This window comes from Cervus elaphus, chromosome 9 (assembly GCF_910594005.1).
Source record: "Cervus elaphus chromosome 9, mCerEla1.1, whole genome shotgun sequence".
NCBI classification, from domain to species: domain Eukaryota; kingdom Metazoa; phylum Chordata; class Mammalia; order Artiodactyla; family Cervidae; genus Cervus; species Cervus elaphus.
The window spans coordinates 93,919,007-93,941,878 of NC_057823.1; the positions used below are offsets into that span (position 1 = coordinate 93,919,007).

Consider the following 22,872-nt stretch of genomic DNA (forward strand, 5'->3'; position numbering starts at 1 on the left):
AAATCTATTGCTGATTCATGTCAATGTATGACAAAACCCACTGAAAAAATAAATAAATAAATTATAAAAAAAAAAAAAACAAAGCCTCTATCCTTCAATAAAAAATAAATTAATTAAAAAACACAATAAAACAAAAACAAAGCCTCGAGACAGGAAGACAAGCCTCTATAGGATTTCTTTTGTAGGGGAGAATTTCTAAAAACACAGTTTACATAATTTGGACCAAATTTATCGATAAAATTAGAAAACTTTTTGAGGTTTATTGTTTGAGAACTACCTTACACTGGTAAAACAAATAACACATAAGATCTCATATTATAAATCAATACGATAGATAACTCTTTAGAATCTTTGCATTTTAATGAATTCAATAGGTAACCACCAAAGTTTTTCAAGTTTCACGACGATGCAGTGTACACACCACCCAACATTACTAAATGCTAATGCAATTACTGCCTTTCCATTGTCAGCACTTGTCACTGTCCAGCTGTCTTTGGGGAGATGGATTTGTCAGAGCATACTTCTATTAATACAAACTTGGGAGGTTCCCCTTCATTACCTAGAAGGTAAGCTACTTAACATACACACAGTGGTGCATGGAAACTGTCTTTGGAAACTTTGTCTATCACATGTAAAATACTGCAGTGAGTATAAACTTACTGAGAACATCTTCAGAAGAAAAAATAGTAAGTCATGAAAGAAAATGGATTGAAATCTTAATATATTTGACTTGAGTTTACAACAAACCAAGACAAGAATCAATGACACTCCATTCTTTATCGAAACATTACCTATCTCCCAAATGAAATATTTCACTCAGTCCCTAGTAAGGAAAATGGTGAAACACAATGATTTCATTAAAAATTCTCTTCAGTTTAGAGTTTTCTGAATAGTTATCTTGTGCTTTCAAACTAATAATGAAGCAGAGGTTGCTTCTACTCTGATTTAGGTAGGAAGTAGAATAATCACTGTAGTATTTATATCACAGATAAGAAACACTGCAAATCAGAACCTATGGTGTCAAATGCTCACATGCAATGTCCTTCAATTAAGAAACATTAATTTGGTTAGTATACAAAGTCAAAGGCTGTTTCCTCATTTTCCACACCGTGCCTGGAGAGATGTATGTGTATGCCTACTCATCGCACATTCTCTCTCCTTTGGCATTAAATTACAGAGTCACAAATTTATTTTTATGGTCATAGCATTTGAAAGCATTTTTCTTCACCCAAAACTTGCCCATTTGGAATAACTTTTTTCTTATATATTACTAAGAAAAATTGTGTTAAAATAGAACTTTCTATTGAAGTTTGCATCTGTAGCACTCTGTTGTCATGGGCAGGATCAATGTCTTGGCCCTGATAACAATGCAGCAAATAAAGTTAGGAGCAATACACCAACCAAAAATATATGGGCACCAAATCAATGCTGCTTTAAAGATAAACAAGCATTTTGCACACTAATAAATAATGCTATAAATCTTGCTATATTGGATTGCAAATAACTCCGACTGAATGAAATTGCTTGACATGGGATTTACTTATTCTGCACGTTCATAAAAACAACTTGTTCTCTGACAGCACTCATTCTTAGCAATTTACCATAGCTGTCAGCAGCCAATTTGTTCAGATTACTGCTCTGCATAAAAGTGTAACAATCATGAGGATTTATTAGCTGATTATCGTAAAGGTGGCAGTCCATCTTGCCTGCCAAAATGCAGGTGATCAGAAAGTTAAATAATTACACGCAGATTAACATTATTTCACCTTCAGTTGAAATCTGTAGTTCAGCGACAGGTAAGATTTGTTGTTCAAACTTGCAGTATGGGGCACACCACCCAAGTGGGCTTACTGCCCACCTGGCATTTTATCAAGTGCCTAATGGCTTCAGAACATACTGAATATGAGACCAAAGTGAAAGGGGAATGGACTCTAGAGGCAGGAGTCCTGGAGCTGAATCTCAGATAAGTTGCCTCAAATTCATACTAGCTGAGCAATTGCTAAACCATTTGGCTATACCTCAAAAACACCTCACTTTTTGCACCTGCAAAATTGGTATAATATGAACCACCCCTGTTTTACCCTATATTGAGCTAAAGTACATAATAGTTCCCCTTACAGTGTAAAACATTATTATTATTGTTGTTGTTGTTTTCCATTCATAGTAAATATAATTTTTGTAAAATTTAACAACCAGATAGCATTAACTCACTAGACATTACGATAAAAAATTATAAATATCTTTGTAAATGGATAGGCAGCTTTTTCAAATGCAACCACTCAGTATTTTTCAAGTACATAGATTACTCAGACACTTTAACACTTTAACTCATTAATTCTCCCTTTTGAACTATATACAAATATCTTCTTTAATTATACTGAAACTCTATACTTTCCACGAAGACATGCTGTTCTAACAGGTGTTCCCTTAATACCTGTTGTCAAATTCTATATTTATTTAGAGATGGGAGAGCCATAATTCCCAGCATTCAATCAAGCTCCAGGTGTTTAAAGTTAAACCTAGCAGATACTTCTTAAGCACCTATTATTTGCCACACACTTTTCGAGGTATTGAGGATACCACGATGAACAACACAACTCAAAAACTCCCACCCTCATGAAGCTCACATTCTACTAATGGGAAGTAAATGATAAAATGAGTGAAATGCGTATATATGTCCAATGGTGATACACCTCGATGCAGAGAACAAAGCAGGATAAAGGAAACGGAACGTCAAGGAAAAGAAGTTTCATTTTTACATAGAGTTGGGATGGCTGCCTCACTGGTGTGACATTTGTGCACAGACCTAAAGTAAGTAAAGACGCTAGACAGGTGGACATGTGGAGATGGAGGGAAAGGTCCTGAGGTGGGAAGATGTCTGGTGTACTTGAGGAGGAGCAAAGAGGATCCTTAAAAATAGTTAATAGACATTAATGGGACAGCATTACCCTCCACAGCCAACTTTAAATTTATTCGCCAGCTACCAGCCAACTCCCAGAAGTCTCTAACTTCTAAGTGAATAGAGACACATCTTAATTATTCCCAACATACACACACACACATACACAAAGGTAATATGTGACATGCTAGAGGTGCTAACTATAGCTACAATGGCAATTGAATTACAATAAAAATGTATTAAATCAATACATTGTACACCTTCAATTTACATGTTACATGTAAAATATATTTCAGTAAATTAATTAAAAATAATTTAATAGAACTGCATAGAATTACATTACATAGAATGTTGTAACAACTTGAAAAAGAACACAGAACACCATGATGACAGTTTTGCTCCTGTTACTTTAATCTTAGAACTCAAATTTAATTAGAAGGTAAGTCAATTCTCTTCTATTCTAGGATCAAGGAATTCTATTATAATCTGCATTGTTTCCACAGTTACCACACAACCTTCACATAAACACATGCAAGTCTACTTGCCTTCTACTTTGATCCAGTAATACATTGTTTTTCAGTGGCAGGATGTGTGTAAAGTACAATTTAGTAAGTATAAAGTCAGTTATCAAGAGCTTCTGCTGCTTTCTGGCCATCAACTAGATTGAAAACAATGATATTTGCCATAGTCATTTCCTTTTTCTGCCACAAGCATCTTTGTTATATTAGCAGAGTGTACGATGACTTCCTACTGTCCATCTTTGATCACCCCAGAGTCAACAATAATTCCCTTTACTATGCAAAAGGATTCAAACTGATACTCAAAAGTGGTCCTAAGAGTTCTTGTCTACCTGTGCTCTATTTACTCTAAAAATTCTTGGCTCAAAACGCTTTCATAGGCAATTATATTTGATAGATGCCCAAATGTGAATTTCTTTAGTGAAGCTGATGCCAGATAGTGTTAGTTGCTCAGTCATGTCCAACTCTTTTGTGACCCCGTGGACTGTAGCCCACCAGGCTCCTCTGTCCATGGAGTTCTCCAGGCAAGAATCCTGGAGTGGGTTGCCATTCCCTTCTCCAGGGGATCTTCCTAGCAAAAATGTAACTGGAAATAAAAGTAAGTCAGTCAAAATAAATGAGAGTTTTAGAAATCCTTGTAATTCTTTAAAGGTAGTATTTTGACTCACCATCTAAGCCAGTTTTAATCTAACCAAGATACTGGGAAGCAGAGCACACAGTGGTGTCCATCAAACCAATAAGGGTGCTGGAGTAGATCCCCTTGATCCTGCTTGTAAGGTTCTCCTGTGTAATAGCCATGGGCGTAAAGAAGTCATCCAACAACCCATGCACAGCCCAAGCCAGAAACTAAATGCAAGAAGGTCCGTCTAGTCAAGGCTATGGTTTTTCCAGTAGTCATGTATGGACATGAGAGTTGGACTATAAAGAAAGCTGAGTGCCAAAGAATTGATGCTTTTGAACTGTGGTGTTGGAGAAGACTCCTGAGAGTCCCTTGGACTGCAAGGAGATCCAACCAGTCCATCCTAAAGGAGATCAGTCCTGAGTGTTCATTGGAAGGACTGATGCTGAAGCTGAAACTTCAATACTTTGGCCACGTGATGTGAAGAGCTGACTCTTTTGAAAAGACCCTGATGCTGGGAAAGATTGAGGGCAGGAGGAGAAGGGGATGACAGAGGATGAGATGGTTGGATGGCATCACGGACTCAATGGACATGAGTTTGAGTAAACTCCGGGATTTGGTGATGGACAGGGAGGCCTGGTGTGCTGTGGTCCATGGAGTTACAAAGAGTTGGACACGACTGAGCGACTGAACTGAACTGAAGCACTTCCAACGACTTGAAAAATAAGGGTGGGATACACTTCCTACTAGATAACTAGTTTATTACAAAAGGATATGGCCCCAGATGGAAGAGATGCACAGGATAAGGTATGTGGTGAGGGGCATGGAGCTTCCAAGCCCTCTCAGGGCACACCAGTCCCCTAGCCCCTGCGAGGACTTGCACATGTTCCCCAACCCAGAAACTCCGAAAACGGATTTCTTGTCTTTTTTCCAAACTTCATGAGAGCTTCTTAGCTCCCTAGTTGTCTAGAGCAATCACTATAATCTTCGGAGCGCCATTTATCACTGTTCTCTCAAAATTAGAGACAAACCCAAAGTTTTGTCCCATAGAAACAAGATGAAGTGGGATACATAGCCTACCTCTCTGCCAAACATTTCTTAAAATAATTATGCCTGCCCTTGAAGAGTCTGTAATATTATCAAATGAGGAAAAGGGAAAGGTCAGTACAAAATGAGCTGAGAGGACTTCCCCGGTGGTACAGTAGATAAGGATCCACCTGCCAATGCAGGGGACACGGGTTTGATCCCTGATCTTGGGAGATTCCACATGCCACGGGGCAGCTAAGCCCGCACACCGCAACTCCTGAAGCCCATGCGCCTGGAGCCTGGGCTCTGTCACAAGAGAATCCGCTGCAATCAGAAGCCATGCACTGTGACAAAAAGGAGCTTCCACTCACGGGAACTAGAGAAAGCCCGCGTGCAGCAATGAAGACCCAGCACAACTAAAAATTTTAAAAAATGGGTTTAGAAATTTTCATAATTTCCAAATTTGGAGATTCCTTTCAAGGAAAGAAGAGTCATTAAAAGGGTATATGTTATCATGGAAAAAAATGGAAAATAGGATAAGAAGGACTTCATGGAGGGTGGACCCAGAAATACAAGAAGCCAATACATTTTATGATGTATGTCATTATTTTACTAATATAAGAAAATCTGAATATAAAGCAATGAGATTGAGGTAGCAAGTTACACCTGACAGTCATTCTGGTGGTCACCAAATAGAGCCAATGTTGCTAAAAATTATGAAAATGAATGAATTATTCAAGGAATAGCTAGAACAGTATCTACTTGAAATAGCTCATAGCATATCGAGGGAGAAAGAAACAGACATATTCATAATCAAATGTATTCTGTGTATGAACAGATCTTTACTGATACTTAAGCTAGTGGTACAGCCCAAAGAGAATAAGGTACAACATTAAGAAAACCCTGAAAACAGTATTTTACCGGAGGAAAAAAACATGCAGTAAAGGCTTGTCATTTAAAAAGGATTGAAATGCAACATGGCATAAGATTAGTGGTGTTTTTCTCATTCCATTTTCTAAGTAAAATATTAAAGGTTAACTGAAGTTCATCTTTGACCTCTCATTCTGTAATCCTATGAAGAAAACTATTGTTTAAAACATATTTCTTAGAAAGGAAAAAGACAAAAAGATACATATGTTGGGTTGGATTCCTATTTTTTGTTCTCTTAGTATAAAATCCCCTTTATTATTAGCAGTATGTGTGCATTTCTTCAGCTTGTATATTTAGAGACCTGGAAATGAATAAAGAAGTTTTTAAACTAACAAGTTCTTCTGTACACTGTGCTTTATCTCAGTATTGACAAATTTCAATGTGTTTTGCTATGAAGACACATGTAACTACTGAAAATACAAAAATATAGTCAAAAGTAAGGAAACAATCATATAATTCAAACAGTTTTTCAAAATAAGCTTGTCGTGATGCTGAAGCTGAAGCTCCAATACTTTGGTCACCTGATGCGAAGAAGTGACTCTTTGGAAAAGACCCTGATGCTGGGAAAGATTGAGGGCAGAAGGAGAAGGGGACCACAGAGGATGAGATGGCTGGATGGCATCACCGACTCAACAGACGTGTCTGAGTAAGCTCCGGGAGTTGGTGACCGACAGGGAGGCCTGGCGTGCTGCAGTCCATGGGGTCACAAAGAGTCGGATGTGACTGAGTGACTGAACTGAACTGGACTGTGCAGAGATGTCATGCAAGCCTCAGAATATTCTTTTCTTCACTGCATTATCAGATTAACATGGATCTGCCTCACTTACACACTTCCTTCACTAACACTTGAACTTCTGGGAGATTTGTGAACTCCTAGGAGATTATCAAGATTTTCTACCTTGCAGGGAGCTGGATGAAACAACACATTTTACGGTCACCATATGCTTTGTGAAAAGCAATATTATCTCCGATTACTTTGCACACTATGAATATGCTCTTTGTTCCTTTTAAGCATTGTACATCAAAGGAGATTCCTCTTTCTCAACTCCTGTAATGTTCATGCACAATGTCCTCAACATCGGGAGGAAATTTCTGGATATCAAATTCAAGTAGCCTGTCCATCAACTGGTCAAAACTGCCACCTACTGGTCAGTCTTTAAAATCTATTTTTCAGTTCACCCAAGCCTTGCTTTCCCATGGTAAGATCCCTTGCTTCGAAACAGTAAAGATCAGTTATAATACCAGACTTAGACTAAATTTTCTTTTTTAAAAACTTACCCTCTCTAGGGTGAACCAAAAATACCAAATTGCACAAACCTGCCAATAAAGTCGTCCCTTTTCCCAGCGTCTTTGTCCCAGGCAGTGATATCAATGATGCCGCCTCTTTCTTCATAGAGATGAAAATCAAATTGTTCCCTCCACTGAGGATTCAATGTTTTTGGCATAATCTGCAAAAACCAAAATGTCATTACTATCTCATCAACATCAGTCTTAAAAAATGCAACCTGAGACATAAATCAAACTTCAGGTACTTCCCAGAAAAGCATGTGAGATTTGAATGAGAGCTTCCAGAAATGATGGAAGTCATTAGATGTCAGCATTTTTACTGCATATGGTCTGAAAGAACCCAAAAGGACATGTCCTAAAGGCCAAGAGACACCTTCTCCTCACAGTGAACAGCAGATGAGAGATATGAATTATAGAAAAGGCAAACAGTCTCTAAGTGAAGTAGCTCACTCAGATAATAGCACCTGTTTTACATAACCAGTTAATGCATGAAGATATAACTCAAAGTCTGTGATCTTATAGTAAAGGGAGATGAGGATTTCTAGAGTTCCTTTTATCCCCCCTTACTTCCCTCTCACATAGAATTCGAACTGAATAGAAGAAAACAGACAATGAACTTCTGCAGGAGGGGGGAAAAGTAAGTTTTCGGCGGCCAGGCAAACTTTTTCCTTAGAACGACAGCACTGATGTATCATCCCCATTTTATACATGGAGAAACCAAGTCCTGAAGTTTAAGTGAGGGCACAGTCATTAAGTTTTAATAGCTAGACTATAACTCAAGTCTTTGATTAGAGTTTCAGAACTCTTTCCCCAAAGCACTATGCCAAAAATGCTTCTGAATTAATATGAGTGTGCGTGTGTATGTGTGTGTATAATCTCCATGTCGTATATACAAGAAGGATATCTGATGTGCAATTTTGTACCTTCAAGTATTTAGATAGACACCTAGGAATCAATGAATAAAGTGACCCATACTGATGTGTTTTAAAATTTCACTCACCATTGGGCTGGACAATATTCATTCATATTTGTTTCTCTATTCTTTCTTTTTAGCAGGAGGGCCTGTAGTGGCCTTTTCTCTTTTTAATGTATGAGAGACAGATCTTCAGATGTAAAGACTTTGAAAGCAATGAAGTATGTTATGTGCAGAGGTAATGCAAATGAATCACAATTTTTAAAGTTCATAATCTGAAATTAATCTGCAATACATCATGGAGAGAAAGAGCAGAGAGAGACACATGTCCATAGCTGGGTTTCATATTTCACATCTAAAGAGCATAACTATAAAAATAAGTCATGTTTTAAGCCTATAAGAACACAGAAATAATGTTAATTGATAAAGGACAAGATGGAAGTGGTCATAGGTATCTATTTTGGGGAGTCAGTACTTTCTTTAAAGTGTTATGATTAAGCCCAATGCAGAAAAAATAAAAAAAGATGACACTGGATGGATACTATGATAATTCAAATGTTTCATAATTGGGTTCAGATGAACTCCTACAGTTTTGGGGGGAGTGGACTGTTTTACTTGTTTGGCCCAAAAAAAGCCTAGGCTTTCAGATTTGTTAGGATTGTCTTCTCCATATGATTTCCCATAGGTCAGAGGTGATGTCTTCCTCTTCAGTGTGGACATTCAACAAGGTAACCCATCAGCCTGCTAACAAATCACTCTGTGGTATTTCTAACTACCTACGTTACTGGTGAGAAGTCCCTGGGCCAAAAGGAGCCTGGGCAGGCTGTTGATGGAAAGTTCACAAAAATTGTGATGTGAAGGTGAAGATAGTCCCAAAAGAGAATGTGATTTTTAATACAGGATGGATGTAATCAATTATCCCAAGCTAGCAATGCATACTAGCCGGAGAAGCTGATCATTCAAGGGGTTGTGTTTAAATATAACCCAGATAAATATAACTGTCACATATAGACTACTATGACCTTTACTTATTACTACTTCTGTTAATAATATGATTATTTAATATGCTATTACTAATAATATGTGTTATTACACAATGTGTTTGCTCTTCCCCTTCCTTCAGCTACTACAGTTGATTATTTATTTGGGCAAAGCAATGTTTTAAACCCTTTACATACTTGACATATAGTATTCCATCTTTGCAATAACTTTATTAGGTAGGCATTATTTTCATTCTCATCTCACAGATAAGGAAATGGAAGTCTGGAGAGGCAAAGCAACTTTGCTGTGGTGGCAGCAGAAACTCGGTCCTTTGATTTCTGAATAAAATTTTAAAACTGTGCCATCTTCATCAGTGTAAGTCAGTTTGAATAAAATGGTCCAGAGTCCTGCATGAAGATTTTTACTGCACGTCAAATAAAGCTATTTGTAGTTTGTGTACTAGGATCAGGTATGGCCAACACTCTCTGAGCATGTTATGCTCCAGGCATTGACTTGGGCTTGCTTCCGCCGTTTTTATTTTCATTTTTTCAAGAGATACTTTCTACTATTATTCTGTGTGATAGATGAAGAAATTGAGACATAGAGAAACAGTTTACCAAAGGTCACATAGCACAAAAAGAAATGCAATACAATTGCTGATCCTGTTTCCTGACATAACTTGTTCAAAAGCAGTTCTGTAAAGCATTACAAAGTGTCCAGTGTTTTCATGTCTCAAAGAGTGTGGCTGTTAACCACTGCCTTCCAAGCACTGAGGGGAACGCAAAAGAGATAGGTCACCTTGCTCTTGTACTTTTGATGCCCAAGTCGGAACTTCACATAGGGGTCACTCAACCCGTTTGAATCCATCGCCTTAAGGTCTCGCCCTTCAATCAATGTGATGCTGACGATTCCTCTCCAAAGGTGTGACTTTCTGTGTACGTCTGACAGGCGTAAACTTTGAGTCTGAAACTTGTGGCGAAGGAAAACAGAATTAGCTTATTGTGCTTTAAACCAAAACACCACATTTGACATGACCCTTTCCTATAGTTTTTCAAAAATAAAAAAATAGGCAGTTACAGGTTTTTGAAATTAAAAATAATTAATAGATTATTATTTAACAATTATATAATTAATGATGAAATGGTCATCTCATAAATTTAAGATGGCTGTGTAAAAGAGGTGTGTGCTCAAAATAAAGTCTAGTTTTTCAACTCAAAATTACACGCAGATGCTTGAAGACTATTGAAGAATATTTGGACATGTGTTTAATATGCTTGTGTTTAAATATGTATAAATATATAAATATAAAAGGCCTCACCCACACGGTGATATATAATTTTTAATTGGTAGCAGCTTTTTTCTGTCTCAGCTGCTTCAAAATTTTTATTATGAAAAATTGTAATAAACACAGCTAGCAATTGTCAGTAGTGATTTTTTAAAATCTATTTTTTCATCTTACAAATGGATTTTACAGGTGGTTTTTAGTTCTAAAGTTAGTTTTAAGTTCTATTCAAACAATTTAAAAGCTTTTTTTATTTCTACAGTATAAGATAACTGAGTTTCAGCTCACTAAAAAGTTAAGGTATCATAGAGCAGAATAAACTCAATATTCCTCCTAAGATGTCTTGCTTATGTCTTAAACTTGTATTACAAAATTTTAAAATTACTTATGTGATTTATATTGGCAGGTATATGTCTCTGGATTTATTTACTACTTTAGCATTTGAACATTTTCTTTAATAATTTTCAATTGCTCAATTCTAAGTCACACTATTCACATCAGTGGAACAAATTCAAAGAATTTAAAAATCAGCAAGTCTAAAAATGGCTACACAGTCTCTTTGAACTAAACAGCATAGAAAACAAACCAGAAAAAGTAGCTAAAATATTAAAGACCTTTTCAATCTGGATTCAAAACCAGGAAGTATCATAAAATTTGCTATTTTTTTCATGTTGTCAAGCACATTTTCTTCACTTACAGTCATTTCATGAAGAAATTCAATGTCTCTCCCAACCTCAAAGTACTCCACTAAATTATGGATTATCTCTACTTTTGGCTTAATTCCTTCTACATTAAAGTTATAGTTTATTTTGTATAATTTCCCTCCCACTCTGAATTTTTACTTTTTCCCTATGCTGTAGCATGCCATAGCCATTTTTATTTATCATCAGAAGTCATGCATTTTAGGATGCTTAATAGGAAAATGAAAACTACATTCTTCAAAAGATAATACTTTTAATTTTGAACATTTCCATGGAAATCTTTCTAAATCACATTGTATATTTCCCTATCCTGGTGACCAGTAAAGTCTGAACAACTCTGCTTGGTGGCTCTGCCTTATTAATATTAACATACATCCCTCACCTCCACGAGCCCAGGAACAATGTCACCTGTGTTCTGAAGAGAAACCAAGGTTACATGGAGCACCCGTACCTTCCACGGGACTCCATACCCCACTTCAGTGAAGTCCCTCTGCCCCCATCCGATTTATCCATTGGGTTTCCTCATCGATTTTGTTTGAACCAAGGATTTCTCAGGTTAAAATAACTGTTCAGAATTCACACCACCAAATAATCTTTAAGTTTTCTTTTATTCTAAGATTTCATGCTACTTATTTTATATAATGCAGCAATCAATTTTAGTGTCTGTCTGTCTATTTCTCTATCTCTCTATTTATGCTGCTACTGAGACCACAGCAGACTCTAGAGAATCAAGTTGTCAACTCAGTGAATGAAATTTTTGTTAAGGAGTATTAGTAGCAAAGAAGGAAACAAACTTTTGACAGGTAAGAAGAAACAATTATTTGAGCAAAGACCAAGCGGTTAAAAACTATTTATTTATATAGAGCTTTAGAATTTGAAAGTGCATATATATATATATATATATACATTATATAATATGGTTTCCACTAAGAGTCTATGAAGCAGAAAGGCAAGTACTACTATTTTCACTTTACTGAAGAGGGATTTGAGGCTCAGAGTGGTTGGCCTAATAAATGATTGATATGTGACTAGAGCCGGTATTTCTGACCTTTATTCCTGAGCTTCTTCCAATATTTGTCTTTAGGGCAGAGACTCTCCCCAAGATTTAAAAGTAATCATGATTTAAATATATTGTTACTAAATGGTGCTCTCCAGTAAAGGTGAGTTGATTACATTTGGAACAACATTCCGGTCTACACTTTCAACTTCTCTGCCATATGAGCACATGTATTCATACTTACAATGGTCCAGCTTGCAGATGGATATACTCAGGACATTTCCCACACACTCTAGTAGCACAAATCATACGCAGCAATCGTCAAATAATAGCCGGGTACAATCCAGGTTACAAAGCAACTCTGGTTAGCAATGCTAAGTTAGGTTCTTAAATGGTACTATGTCTGAAACACTTGCTTGCATGCTCCTCCTCCCCATTTTTCACATGAGAACAAGAATCTTTTAAGATGAGAAGGAATGCTTTCCGTAGAATTCATCATGCTTTCACAGAAACAGAATGAACTTCATGGAGGCTTTACCTAGTGCCACTAGTTATTAGCAAATGTGCTTCTACAACCTGGAGGAACATTCCCAAAATGACTTGAGAAGCTAAGGGGCAGAGGAGGGAGACAATTTCTTAACAAAAACAGAGCTAATGAAAGTGCAAATTAAAGTGACCTGTGTAAAAACTTAAAAGAAAAACAAAGCAGGGAGGTCTAAAGACATACTAACCTAATATCATTTTTAAAGTGATTTTTTCAATATGTATTTTATTAAATGGTTATTTTCTAAATAGAGACTTTGTAATTTAGCTGTGATTTGACTAACTGCCTGGTCATAAAGGGGCTTCCCTCATAGCTCAGTCAGTAAAGAGTGTGCCTGCAATGCAGGAGACCCGGGTTCGATTCCTGGGTCAGGAAGATTTCCTGGAGCAGGAAATGGCAACCCACTCCAGTATCCTTGCCTGGAGATTCCCATGGACAAAGGAGCCTGGCGGGCTACAGTCCACGGGATTGTAAGAGTTGGGCATGACTAAGCAACTATGTACACATAGTCATAAAACAAGTAAATATTTACCCTATATTTGAATAATAGGAACTTGAAATAAAATTACAAGGTGAAGAGGGAGGATGTAAACTTAGGCTTTGTTGTTGTTCAGCTACTCCATCATGTCTGACTCTTTGCGACCCCACAGACTGCAGCACACCAGGCTTCCCTGTTCCTTCACCATCTCCTGGAGCTTGCTCAAACTCATGTCCATTGAGTCGGAGATGCCATCCAACCATCTTGTCCTCTGTCATCCCCTTCTCCTCCTGCTTTCAATCTTTCCCAGCAACAGGGTCTTTTTCAATGAGTCAGCTTTTTTCATCAGGTGGTCAAAGTATCAGAGCTTTAGCATTAGTCCTTCCAAAGAGTATTCAGTATTGATTTCCTTTAGGATTGACTGGTTTGATCTCTTTGCAGTCCAAGGGACTCTCACGAGTCTTCTCAAATACCACAGTTCAAAAGCATCAATTCTTTGGCACTCAGCCTTCTTTATGGTCCAACTTTCACATGCATACATGACTACTGGAAAAACCATGGCTTTGACTACACAGAACTTTGTTGGCATGTATTAAAATGTCTCTGCTTTTTAATACGCTGTCTAGGTTTGTCAGTGCTTTTCTCCCAAGGAGAAAGTGTCCTTAAATTTCATGGCTGCAGTAACCATCTGTAGTGATTTTGGAGCCGAAGAAAATAATGTTTGTCACTGTTTCCATTATTTCTGCATCTATTTGCCATAAAGTGATGGGACTGGATGTCATGATCTTATTTTTCGAATGTTGAGCTTTAAGCCAGCTTTTTCACTCTCCTCTTTCACTTTCATCAAGAGGCTCTTTAGTTCCTCTTCACTTTCTACCATAAAGGTGGTGTCATCTGCGTATCTGAGGTTATTGATATTTCTCCCAGCAATCTTGATTCCAGCTTGTGCTTCATCCAGCATGGCATTTCTCATGATGTACTCTGAATATAAGTGAAATAAGCAGGGTGACAATATACAGCCTTGACATACTCCTTTCCCAATACCAAACCAGTCCATTGTTCTGTGTCTGGTTCTAACTGTTGCTTCTTGACCTGCATACGGGTTTCTCAGGAGGCATGTAAGGTGATCTGGTATTCCCACCTCTTTAAGAATTTAAACTTAGGCTACTAGTAGGAAAAGAGACAAGGGCTTAGCACAAATGTCTACTTGCATCTTCCTAGCAATTTCTGACTATGTGACTTGGGCACGTTCCTCCCTCTCTGGACCTCAGTTTTCTTACCTATGGATCCTAGACTATACACTAGACCCTGATGGACTAAGAGCACCACTCTCTGTGTGTCTGATGGGGGTGGTCAGGGGGCTGTGTTGGGGACCTGAATGTTAAAAAATACATTCCATAAACAAATATTTTATCCACTCAAGATAGTTGTTACTTTTGTTGACTTTTTACATCAAAGTTTCAGGGGAACTTTGTTCATTGGGGAACAAGTGGAAAGCTACAACTAAAACAAGCAAATTTTAAAAAGCAGTAGCTTTAATACTCCCTGTGATAGCTTCTGAATCATTTGCTTCTCTGTTTTAAGCTTCCTTCTTCCGTACAGCAAAGTTCTCCAAGTGTGGTCCACAGACCAATGGCATCAGTGTCACCCAGGACCTTGTTAGAAACTCAGATCCTTTAGTCCCATCCCAGAACAATGGAACCATCAGCTCTGGGGGTGGGGCCCACTGCTCTGGTTTAACCAGTCCTCACTGGAGGGGGTTCTGACGCCCACTCAAGGGTGAGAACAGCCCCCTCCCATTTTAAAGTTCTAAGGTACATGTGCACTGGGATTCTCCTATGTTCTAACAACTACTGTTAAGTACTATAATTGCAGACATCCATTCTCTGACATGGATGCTATATATACTAATTAAAGTCCTTCTTTAGTCCTGCTTCTAAATTTACCAATTAGGAAAGCACATTGGTCTGGATATTTGGAGCATTTAAAGAGAAAAGTAGGAAGCCACTGAAAAATTATGTGGTTCATTTATTATTTCCTTTGCTAATAATTTTTCTAATAGGATATATCTAAATAATACATATTAACTGAGTGACTGATAACCAGTCAACCAAAAATTACTCATTGAGCACCTAAAGGACAAGGAATGTTAAATACATCTAAGAAACCGTTCAGCAAAATTAACATATTACAGTGCGTACTTAGTCATCTAAGATAATGTTTTCAACTACATCCTTATTGAAATAGGACTCTATTAGAGGAGGGAAAGCAAAAGGGAAGGAAGAATAAAAAGGAAAATCAACCCAGCTTCGAAGCAAAGAACCAATTCTGTAAAAGGAAGAAGCACTTGTTGAACCTTGAAAGCAGTAATTCCCAAGTCTTTGTGGGCAGTTTGCTGAAATCACTAGGCCTGATCCTCCTGGATGGGATTCAGTTCTTTTGGGCAGCACTTCATGTGATTCTCCTGTGCAGTGAAATTGCACATTCTTTAAGGAATATCCATCCAAGTTCATATTTAATAAAGAATATCAAGTTACCAGGTGACAATCTAAATTTCAAAATCTGAAGTAATTAGTCAATGACATGTAAGCAAGATTTTAGAATTAGTGAGCTGGCATTTAAACAGAATATTAGTTTATGTACATTATGCCTTGAAAATGAATTCAAGATTTCAATCCCTTTTCATACACATAAAAGATGTTAGGATAGGGGATGGTTTTCAGGAGAGTAAGTCAGCCATGAGAGTTCACAGCTCATGCAAGCTCTGAAGAAAAAAAAAAAAACCAACTGGTTGAACTTACTTGTGCATTTTGGTAAGGAGTACTCTGAAGCTCTGATCTGCAGAAGCCCAGGACAGGAAGAGCAGGCCTGCCGCATGTCTGGATGGAAATGAATGATCAGAGCCATAGGGGAAATCTTTGGGCAACTCTCAACACCTCATGTCAATCAGAGTTTAGCATCACTCCAGCAAAAACTTATTGGAAAGAAATATGTATTTGCATCTCAAGTCACTGTCAGAAAATGTCTCCTAGCACAATGAAGACAAATGCCAGGGCAACGGTAGTTTCCAGCCACCATTTTCTTTAGTAACATAACACTGTAATGGTCAAGCAAATAAAGGACAGATTATACGGTGATAGATCCTGCTTGAGTGGTTTCAGGGTTTTGTTAACAGGTATAGCAGAGAAAAGAAGTCGAGCGGGAGAAGTCATAGAAAAAATAATTTCCCCAAGTCTGTTGCCTTCAAAGTTTTGGAGGCTGTTTCCAATGTCAAAATGGTGATAAAGTTCCAGGAGAATAAATGTTGCATGGACAGGCAATAACTATGATCATAGTACCTGCATCCCATGTGTGAATCTCTTTTAACATTTAAAGAGATATTTCTAAAGTAACGGAAATTTTGCCCCCTGTAACACTTATCTTTGCTGTCTTTGCTACTAAAAAAAACAAACCCGAAGTTCCCTTCACTACCAAGACCAAGACCAACAAGAGGTGGATAAAAAAGATAAAGCTGAACAAGAACAAATGGAAAGAAATTATAATGGCGGAGCTAAAAGTTTCTATTATATGAATTCTACAGCAGCTGGAAAGTATTATGATAAGAGTCATCAGCTTTACTAATATCAACAAGGAAGACTGAATTAGGTTAGTTCACACAAAGAAATCAAAATGTATTGAGCAGCTATTAAGTGCTGGAGTTTTCACAATCTAGTGTTTTTCATGACAAGTATTTTTAAGATATAGAAACTGAGGTACAGAGAAGATAAATACCCTACCTAATGCCAAATGACTAAAGATTGGCAAAGCAGCAATTTTAATTTGGAATTGCTGATAATTAATTTTTTATTTTTCCTACTACAGCTCAATTTTTGGACAGAGTCTTATAAGTTCAACTCAAAAATGTGTTTAATTTTTATAGGATTTGTTGAAACACTTTGACTTATATTTAGATGAAATACATCCTTGGGTATAGGTTATTAAGAAGGGCTAATCAAGGGCTTAAAGAAAGAAAAAAATTTCAAGAGGTGATAACTCTAGCATATGTTGTTAAGCAAAAGCAGTTGAGAGTTAGCCGCACTCCATCACAAATTATAGTCTCATTAAAAAGGTGGTGAAGTTGTAGAGTTTTGTATATAAATTAAGAATATCTCTAAATTCCAATTTTCATGAATAAAGTTGACTAATTCTGAAGACCCAGAGGAATCGGGTGGAGAGGGAGGTGGGAGGGGGGATCGGGATGGGGAATACGTGTAACTTTATGGCTGATTCATATCAATGCATGACAAAACCCACTGAAATGTTGTTAAGTAATTAGCCTCCAACTAATAAAAAAAAAAAATTGGATCACTAATAATAAAATTCCTATTATTCTAGATCCTGATTAAATCAAGAACCAAACCAAAAAAGTCTATTTAGACTTAACATGTGGCTAAAGGGACACTCAGTCGTACCAATCTTCTCCCTGTTGTGTGCAAATAATCCTTGGCTTTTGTTATCCTGGATTTTTTTTAAACCTGTGTGAAATCTAATCCTTCTAAATGAGACCCAGATACTATGAAACTGGAGTGAAAGACATAGCCTGTGTCTTTACAATGGTTGTGTGTTCAGACAGCCCTTGCCTCTATTTTCAGCACAGAGGTGCACATCCCTTTATTTAATCAAATGATCCACAAGACACTACAAAGAAGAGATAATGACAGCCTGGAATGACTGTTTTGTGCTGCAAAGCTTGGAGCGTGGAGGAATTATGAGCTCACCCCAGGCACAGGCATTTTCTATCTTTCCCTTTTCCTGCTGAGTTTATTCCAGTGAATTGCACCTGGATGATGAAGTCCAACAAGTAGATTTGTTCTACGGTCCATCCACCCTCTCAAAGGAGGATTGCCTTTACAGGAAACCCTCCCAGCGCTTTGTCCAGCCTGGTCTGAAGTGTCTCATCTAATAATAAAGTTTCGATCCCTTTTTTTCTTAGAAGATGATTCACTGGTGCTATAATCCTTAGAGAGATTCTTCAAGTTTTTATCCGTAAACTTTCTTTCCTATGTCTATTGCTTCTTGATTCAATTTATGTTGTCAGGAAGGTATTTCTGTTTACTTCAGATGTTTTAACTACCCTTTCTAAACTTAACTGTGGCCAAAAAAAAAAAAAAAGAAAAGATCTTAAGCTTTTACTGTATTTGCTCAAAATATATACAAATAGAAAAGCATCATGTAAGTTGTAACCTTGTAGGTTTGCTAAAGTAATCTGTAAATATCCATCAGTGGTATGGGAAAGAAATAATGAGTCTTGTATTTGATTTAGAGAGACATTTTTTTGAGGTTTTTAACTAAAAGTTCATTTTTTCCCTAAGGGCCTTATTGTCATACCTATTGATAGAAATAATACTTGAACTTTTCCTGGGTATGTCATATATTGAGTTGTTCAGGATGTAAGCACTTTTGCACAGGATCACATTCATGTTTTACAAAGCAAATGCCTCAATACCTCTTCTCCTTGGTCTGCAGGGTCTTCCTTCCACCAAACTTTTGTTTGACCCTACCATAAAGTAGCACTCTGACTAACTCTGAATTGTTCTGTAGCCTATGCACTTTTTTTTACTCATTTCATATTATGATCCATTTCTCCATTTTTTATATGAGGCATCTTGGCATAGCCCAGCCTTCTCCATTTAAACAATATTAAAATCTCTCTTTAATTCACTGTAATGCTCTCATAAGAAGGATTGTTTAATTAGCTCTCAGTCATCAGAATCTAAACGTCTAATCAGTGGAAATAACTGGGAAGAAACTTAAATGTAGTAAATATTTGAAAGAACTGCACTGAATTACCATCCTTTAATGGGAAGTTAAATGTCTTTAATGAAATCCTGACTTAGAGCAATCCAATTGGTTTCACATATTTTTATTCCTTTCATGAGAAACTTGGTAATTGCCATACCCATTGCTTAATGTTTTGTGTGCTCAGATACCGTGTTTTGATAAATTATAAATGACATGCTTTTGGAAAAATTAGAATATCCTCATATCACTTCACTTTTTTCTCTCCATTATTCTGCTCTCAAGGAAATTAAGATATAGCAAGTAGCTATGACATTGTTGAGCCAGTTCTCCCCAGGATTCAGGTTCACTCAGTGTAATTCAGGTACCATCTCCTGGACAAAGTATTAATCCTTATATAACAAATAAGCTGATAATTTTTTTCATATCACTTTCTTTTTAACTCCCAAAGCACACATACACTCTTCATATAAGATTTTATCTGAGCTGTTTAGGATTCCTGCATGTCTGAAGATATTATGGGAAACCTCTTTTTATACAGATCCTTTCCAAAAGTTCATCAGAATACAAACATTGCTCGCACAAAGAGCAATGAGGTCAGTTATAAGAGTGACTTTGAATAAGAATATGAAAGATCACACTCACTCAAAGCAGACTTGGTCACTGATTTTGTGAGATGGAACCTCAAACACAGCAACATCATAGCCCTCAAACACATCCATCCTTTCGTGGATCAGATCACAGAAGAAGGGTCACATAACGCAAGAAGGATTTGAAAGGCTGTGAATGGAGATTAACTAGGGGGCAGCTCTATCTATATGCTGAATCTCTATTCATCAGCCCCAAAAGAACTCTGCTGCTTTAAGTCTTCACCAAAATATTTATTTCTCTGACATTCAGAAGGAGAGAAATATTTGTCTTGATCATATCATTGAGGCACTTCAGGGCAACAGCACCATTTCTCTGGGCCTTAGTTGGCTCCCTGGTAACATAAATGACCTCTCAAGGTTCTGCTTTTATGACTCCATTTGTTTGTAGCTCAGTATACGCTCAGAAAAAAGACAGTAGATCACTGTACTGCAGATGTAAAAATGTTATCTTTTAAATTCGCGTATTTGATATTCTAAAATACGGCAGATTAAGAGATGAGAAAGGTTAGTGAAGAATACTTAAAGATGGATACAACCAAATGGAAAGTACTGATAAGTAGAAGACTAATTTGGAAGTAGAAAGTGAAAAGATGCTGAGAAAGTCATTTGAAAGGGAAACCCTTAGAGAGCAGTGCTTACAGAGGTGGTCCTGCTGCAAGTCTTCATGATGATCATTCTGTACGTCTGCTGCCCACAGAACAAACGCTGAACACCCCTGAATTCTGTTTTCTTGGCAAAGGTGTGTACCGTATGAGCTCACCATAATTGTGGGTCTTAGGAAAACGGAGAAAAAATTTTTGCCGAAAGCTATTTTCCATTTAAGGTAATGGGGTAATTCTAAAAACAGTCACTCTGTGTCTTCATGGATAATGTATGAACATATAAGAGGAAACATTATTATTTTGCCGGCAATACAGAATAACACCAGTGAAGGCAGTCATCAGTAGACTGAAAGGAAATGAAGAAGCTATAATAATTAAAATAAGCTCATGCAAATACAAGACTGGAAAAAGAAGTGTGTGGGGAGGAGGTAGAAGATAAACAGGTATTGGTTTTACTTGCTCAATGGTCAAGTCACTGCATGACTTAATCTAGGACCTGCCTGTCTGCTTCACAGAGACACCGCAACAAATCTTAAAACTCTAAAAGGAGAAGGGTAGCTTTCAGTCATGAGCAGGTTTAAGAACCAAGAAAAGAAAATGGCAAAGTCCTGCAAGAGTAGCATTTTCACTGCAATATCTATTACTAGGTAATCACGTACCAAGTATGAATTTTTCAAGAAAGAGGGAAACTCTTGAAGTCAAAGCCGTAAGTTCATTAGTAATAAGCCGTGCCTTGCACAATGCAGAATTATAACAGAGAAAAAGGATGACAAGAGCTCATTATGTTTAAATCATGAAAGTGTAAATAAATTAAATGGCAAAAGCATTAAAAAAATTCTTTGTGGAATTTTTTTGGTTAATTTAAATCAAAAGCAGAGTTGCTGTTTTCTAATTCACAGGGTTTTCTTTCCAAAGAAAGAACACTCATTATCTAGTATGTATATAGTACAAGATCACTGTAATATAATTATTTCCCCCAAATAGATGGAAGATTTTTTAAGAAGGGGAAAAGCATCTTTATCGACTCTCTAGACAATGCCGCATATTCCTGAAAGATCTGTGGATCTCTAATTGTTAAGAATTTGGGATAAATCTGGGCCCACTAGGAACTGACTTCAAAGCAATATGTTAAATATATGAAGTTCTTAGTTTTTACAAGTGAAGAATAAAAGAGTCACCTAAATGACAGAATAAGAGTTAATAAAAAAAGGCAAATGAATACATCTCTCTTTAAAATAGAGTCTATTTTAAAAAGTGAATTTCTTAATTCACATTGAACTTCCAAATTACTATAATCAGAATCAAAAGTCAAGAATACTAATATAAAGGATTTAGACATTACCCTCCAAAAGAAAGACTTCACAGAGAAATAAGATCCAAGCACTTCTTTTTCTGAGAGTTCCTAAAAATAAACAAATATTTAGCTAAATTTTGAGGTGTTTTGAGCATACTTGATTAACTCATCAAAATTAAGACAAGTAAAAACCTTAAAATGATATATCCTAAAGACACTTTGGATGTTTATGAACTGTAAATTTTCTTCTTTTGAATAAATTACATTTTTAAAATTTTAATTTTAATTAAACTGTCTTGCTCTTATCTAATCCAGTGGTAGTAAAGCTTAGAAAGGATTATTTCTGTAATTTTAAAAGAATCTACTTACCTCTTTATTAGTTGTTTATTAACGCATCTGAGTCTAACATTTTATTTTAGAAAGTAGAACTGTTTAAACATAGTTTAAAATTGAGAAATAAAAAAAAATAAGAAAATAAAATTGAGAAATAAATCTGATACTACCTGTTCCTTTTAACATGATAATTTAACATAACAAACTGTCAGAGAATTTTAAAATAACAACAGCACAAATCTTATTTATAAACATGTACCTAGTCAATTTTGTCTGAATTCCTTACCAAAATTTTCCTAGTTTTACGATATAACACTTTGTATATATAATATAAATTACTTAGTTAATTGGAACTTCCCTAAAATGATTTTTAAAATAAATGAATACTAAGAAAGATGGCTATTTAGCTGGAAACAAAGCAACGGATTCATATTGGACATTTTATTACTTATCAGACTTTTATAAAGTGAAACCAATTTAGATTTTAGGAAATCAAGAATCCCCACTTTTAAAGAGAACATCTAAATTGCATGCATCCTTTAAACTTTATGGGAAACTGATGACAGTTATGGGAAAGCATCAACCTTTGACACTGATGTAGAGAAGGCAGTTTTGTAATTTATTTGATTATTCCACAATTTTGTGTTAACATGATTACCTAAGATGGTAGGGCCCAGGACCTCACATGATACCTGATTATGCAGAGAAGGTGTTCAATAAATATTTGATCGACTGTTAGTTACTTGGAATTACATTTGCTTAAGGATACATATTCCTTTCAAAGTGATCCTTCCAAGAAATCATGTCAGAAAGCAATAATGAACTAACATACTTTAAGGTGTGCAGCAATTTGAATAATTTAAGTTTAGAATTATATCAGAGATCATCTATGCACTCTACCTGTGATTTTTACATGAAATCTATTTCTTAATGAAACTAATTACATTTCCCTAAGTTGCTTGTACCTGGTTTGGTCAGGTAGCATAGTAATTGAGAGGTCATCAGGAAAAAGTCTTGAGTTTAAGACATGGTTTGACCAT

General features: G+C 36.5%; 1 protein-coding gene across 11 annotated transcripts in view; it reads right to left on the minus strand.

Annotated features, from left to right (window-relative positions):
• MCTP1 (multiple C2 and transmembrane domain containing 1) overlaps nt 1-22,872 on the minus strand; it is a 560,075-nt gene that overhangs the window by 198,783 nt on the left and 338,420 nt on the right. For 4 of the 11 annotated variants that reach the window (XM_043913616.1, XM_043913620.1, XM_043913615.1 and 1 more), the window contains 4 exons: nt 21,548-21,607; nt 15,977-16,054; nt 9,972-10,142; nt 7,310-7,440 (listed from right to left, as the gene is read on the minus strand). In XM_043913616.1, coding sequence (XP_043769551.1) covers nt 7,310-7,440; nt 9,972-10,142; nt 15,977-16,054; nt 21,548-21,607 — 440 coding nt within the window. The remainder of the gene's footprint in view (nt 1-7,309; nt 7,441-9,971; nt 10,143-15,976; nt 16,055-21,547; nt 21,608-22,872) is intronic. The other 7 variants (XM_043913624.1, XM_043913623.1, XM_043913622.1 and 4 more) reach the window with 3 other exon arrangements.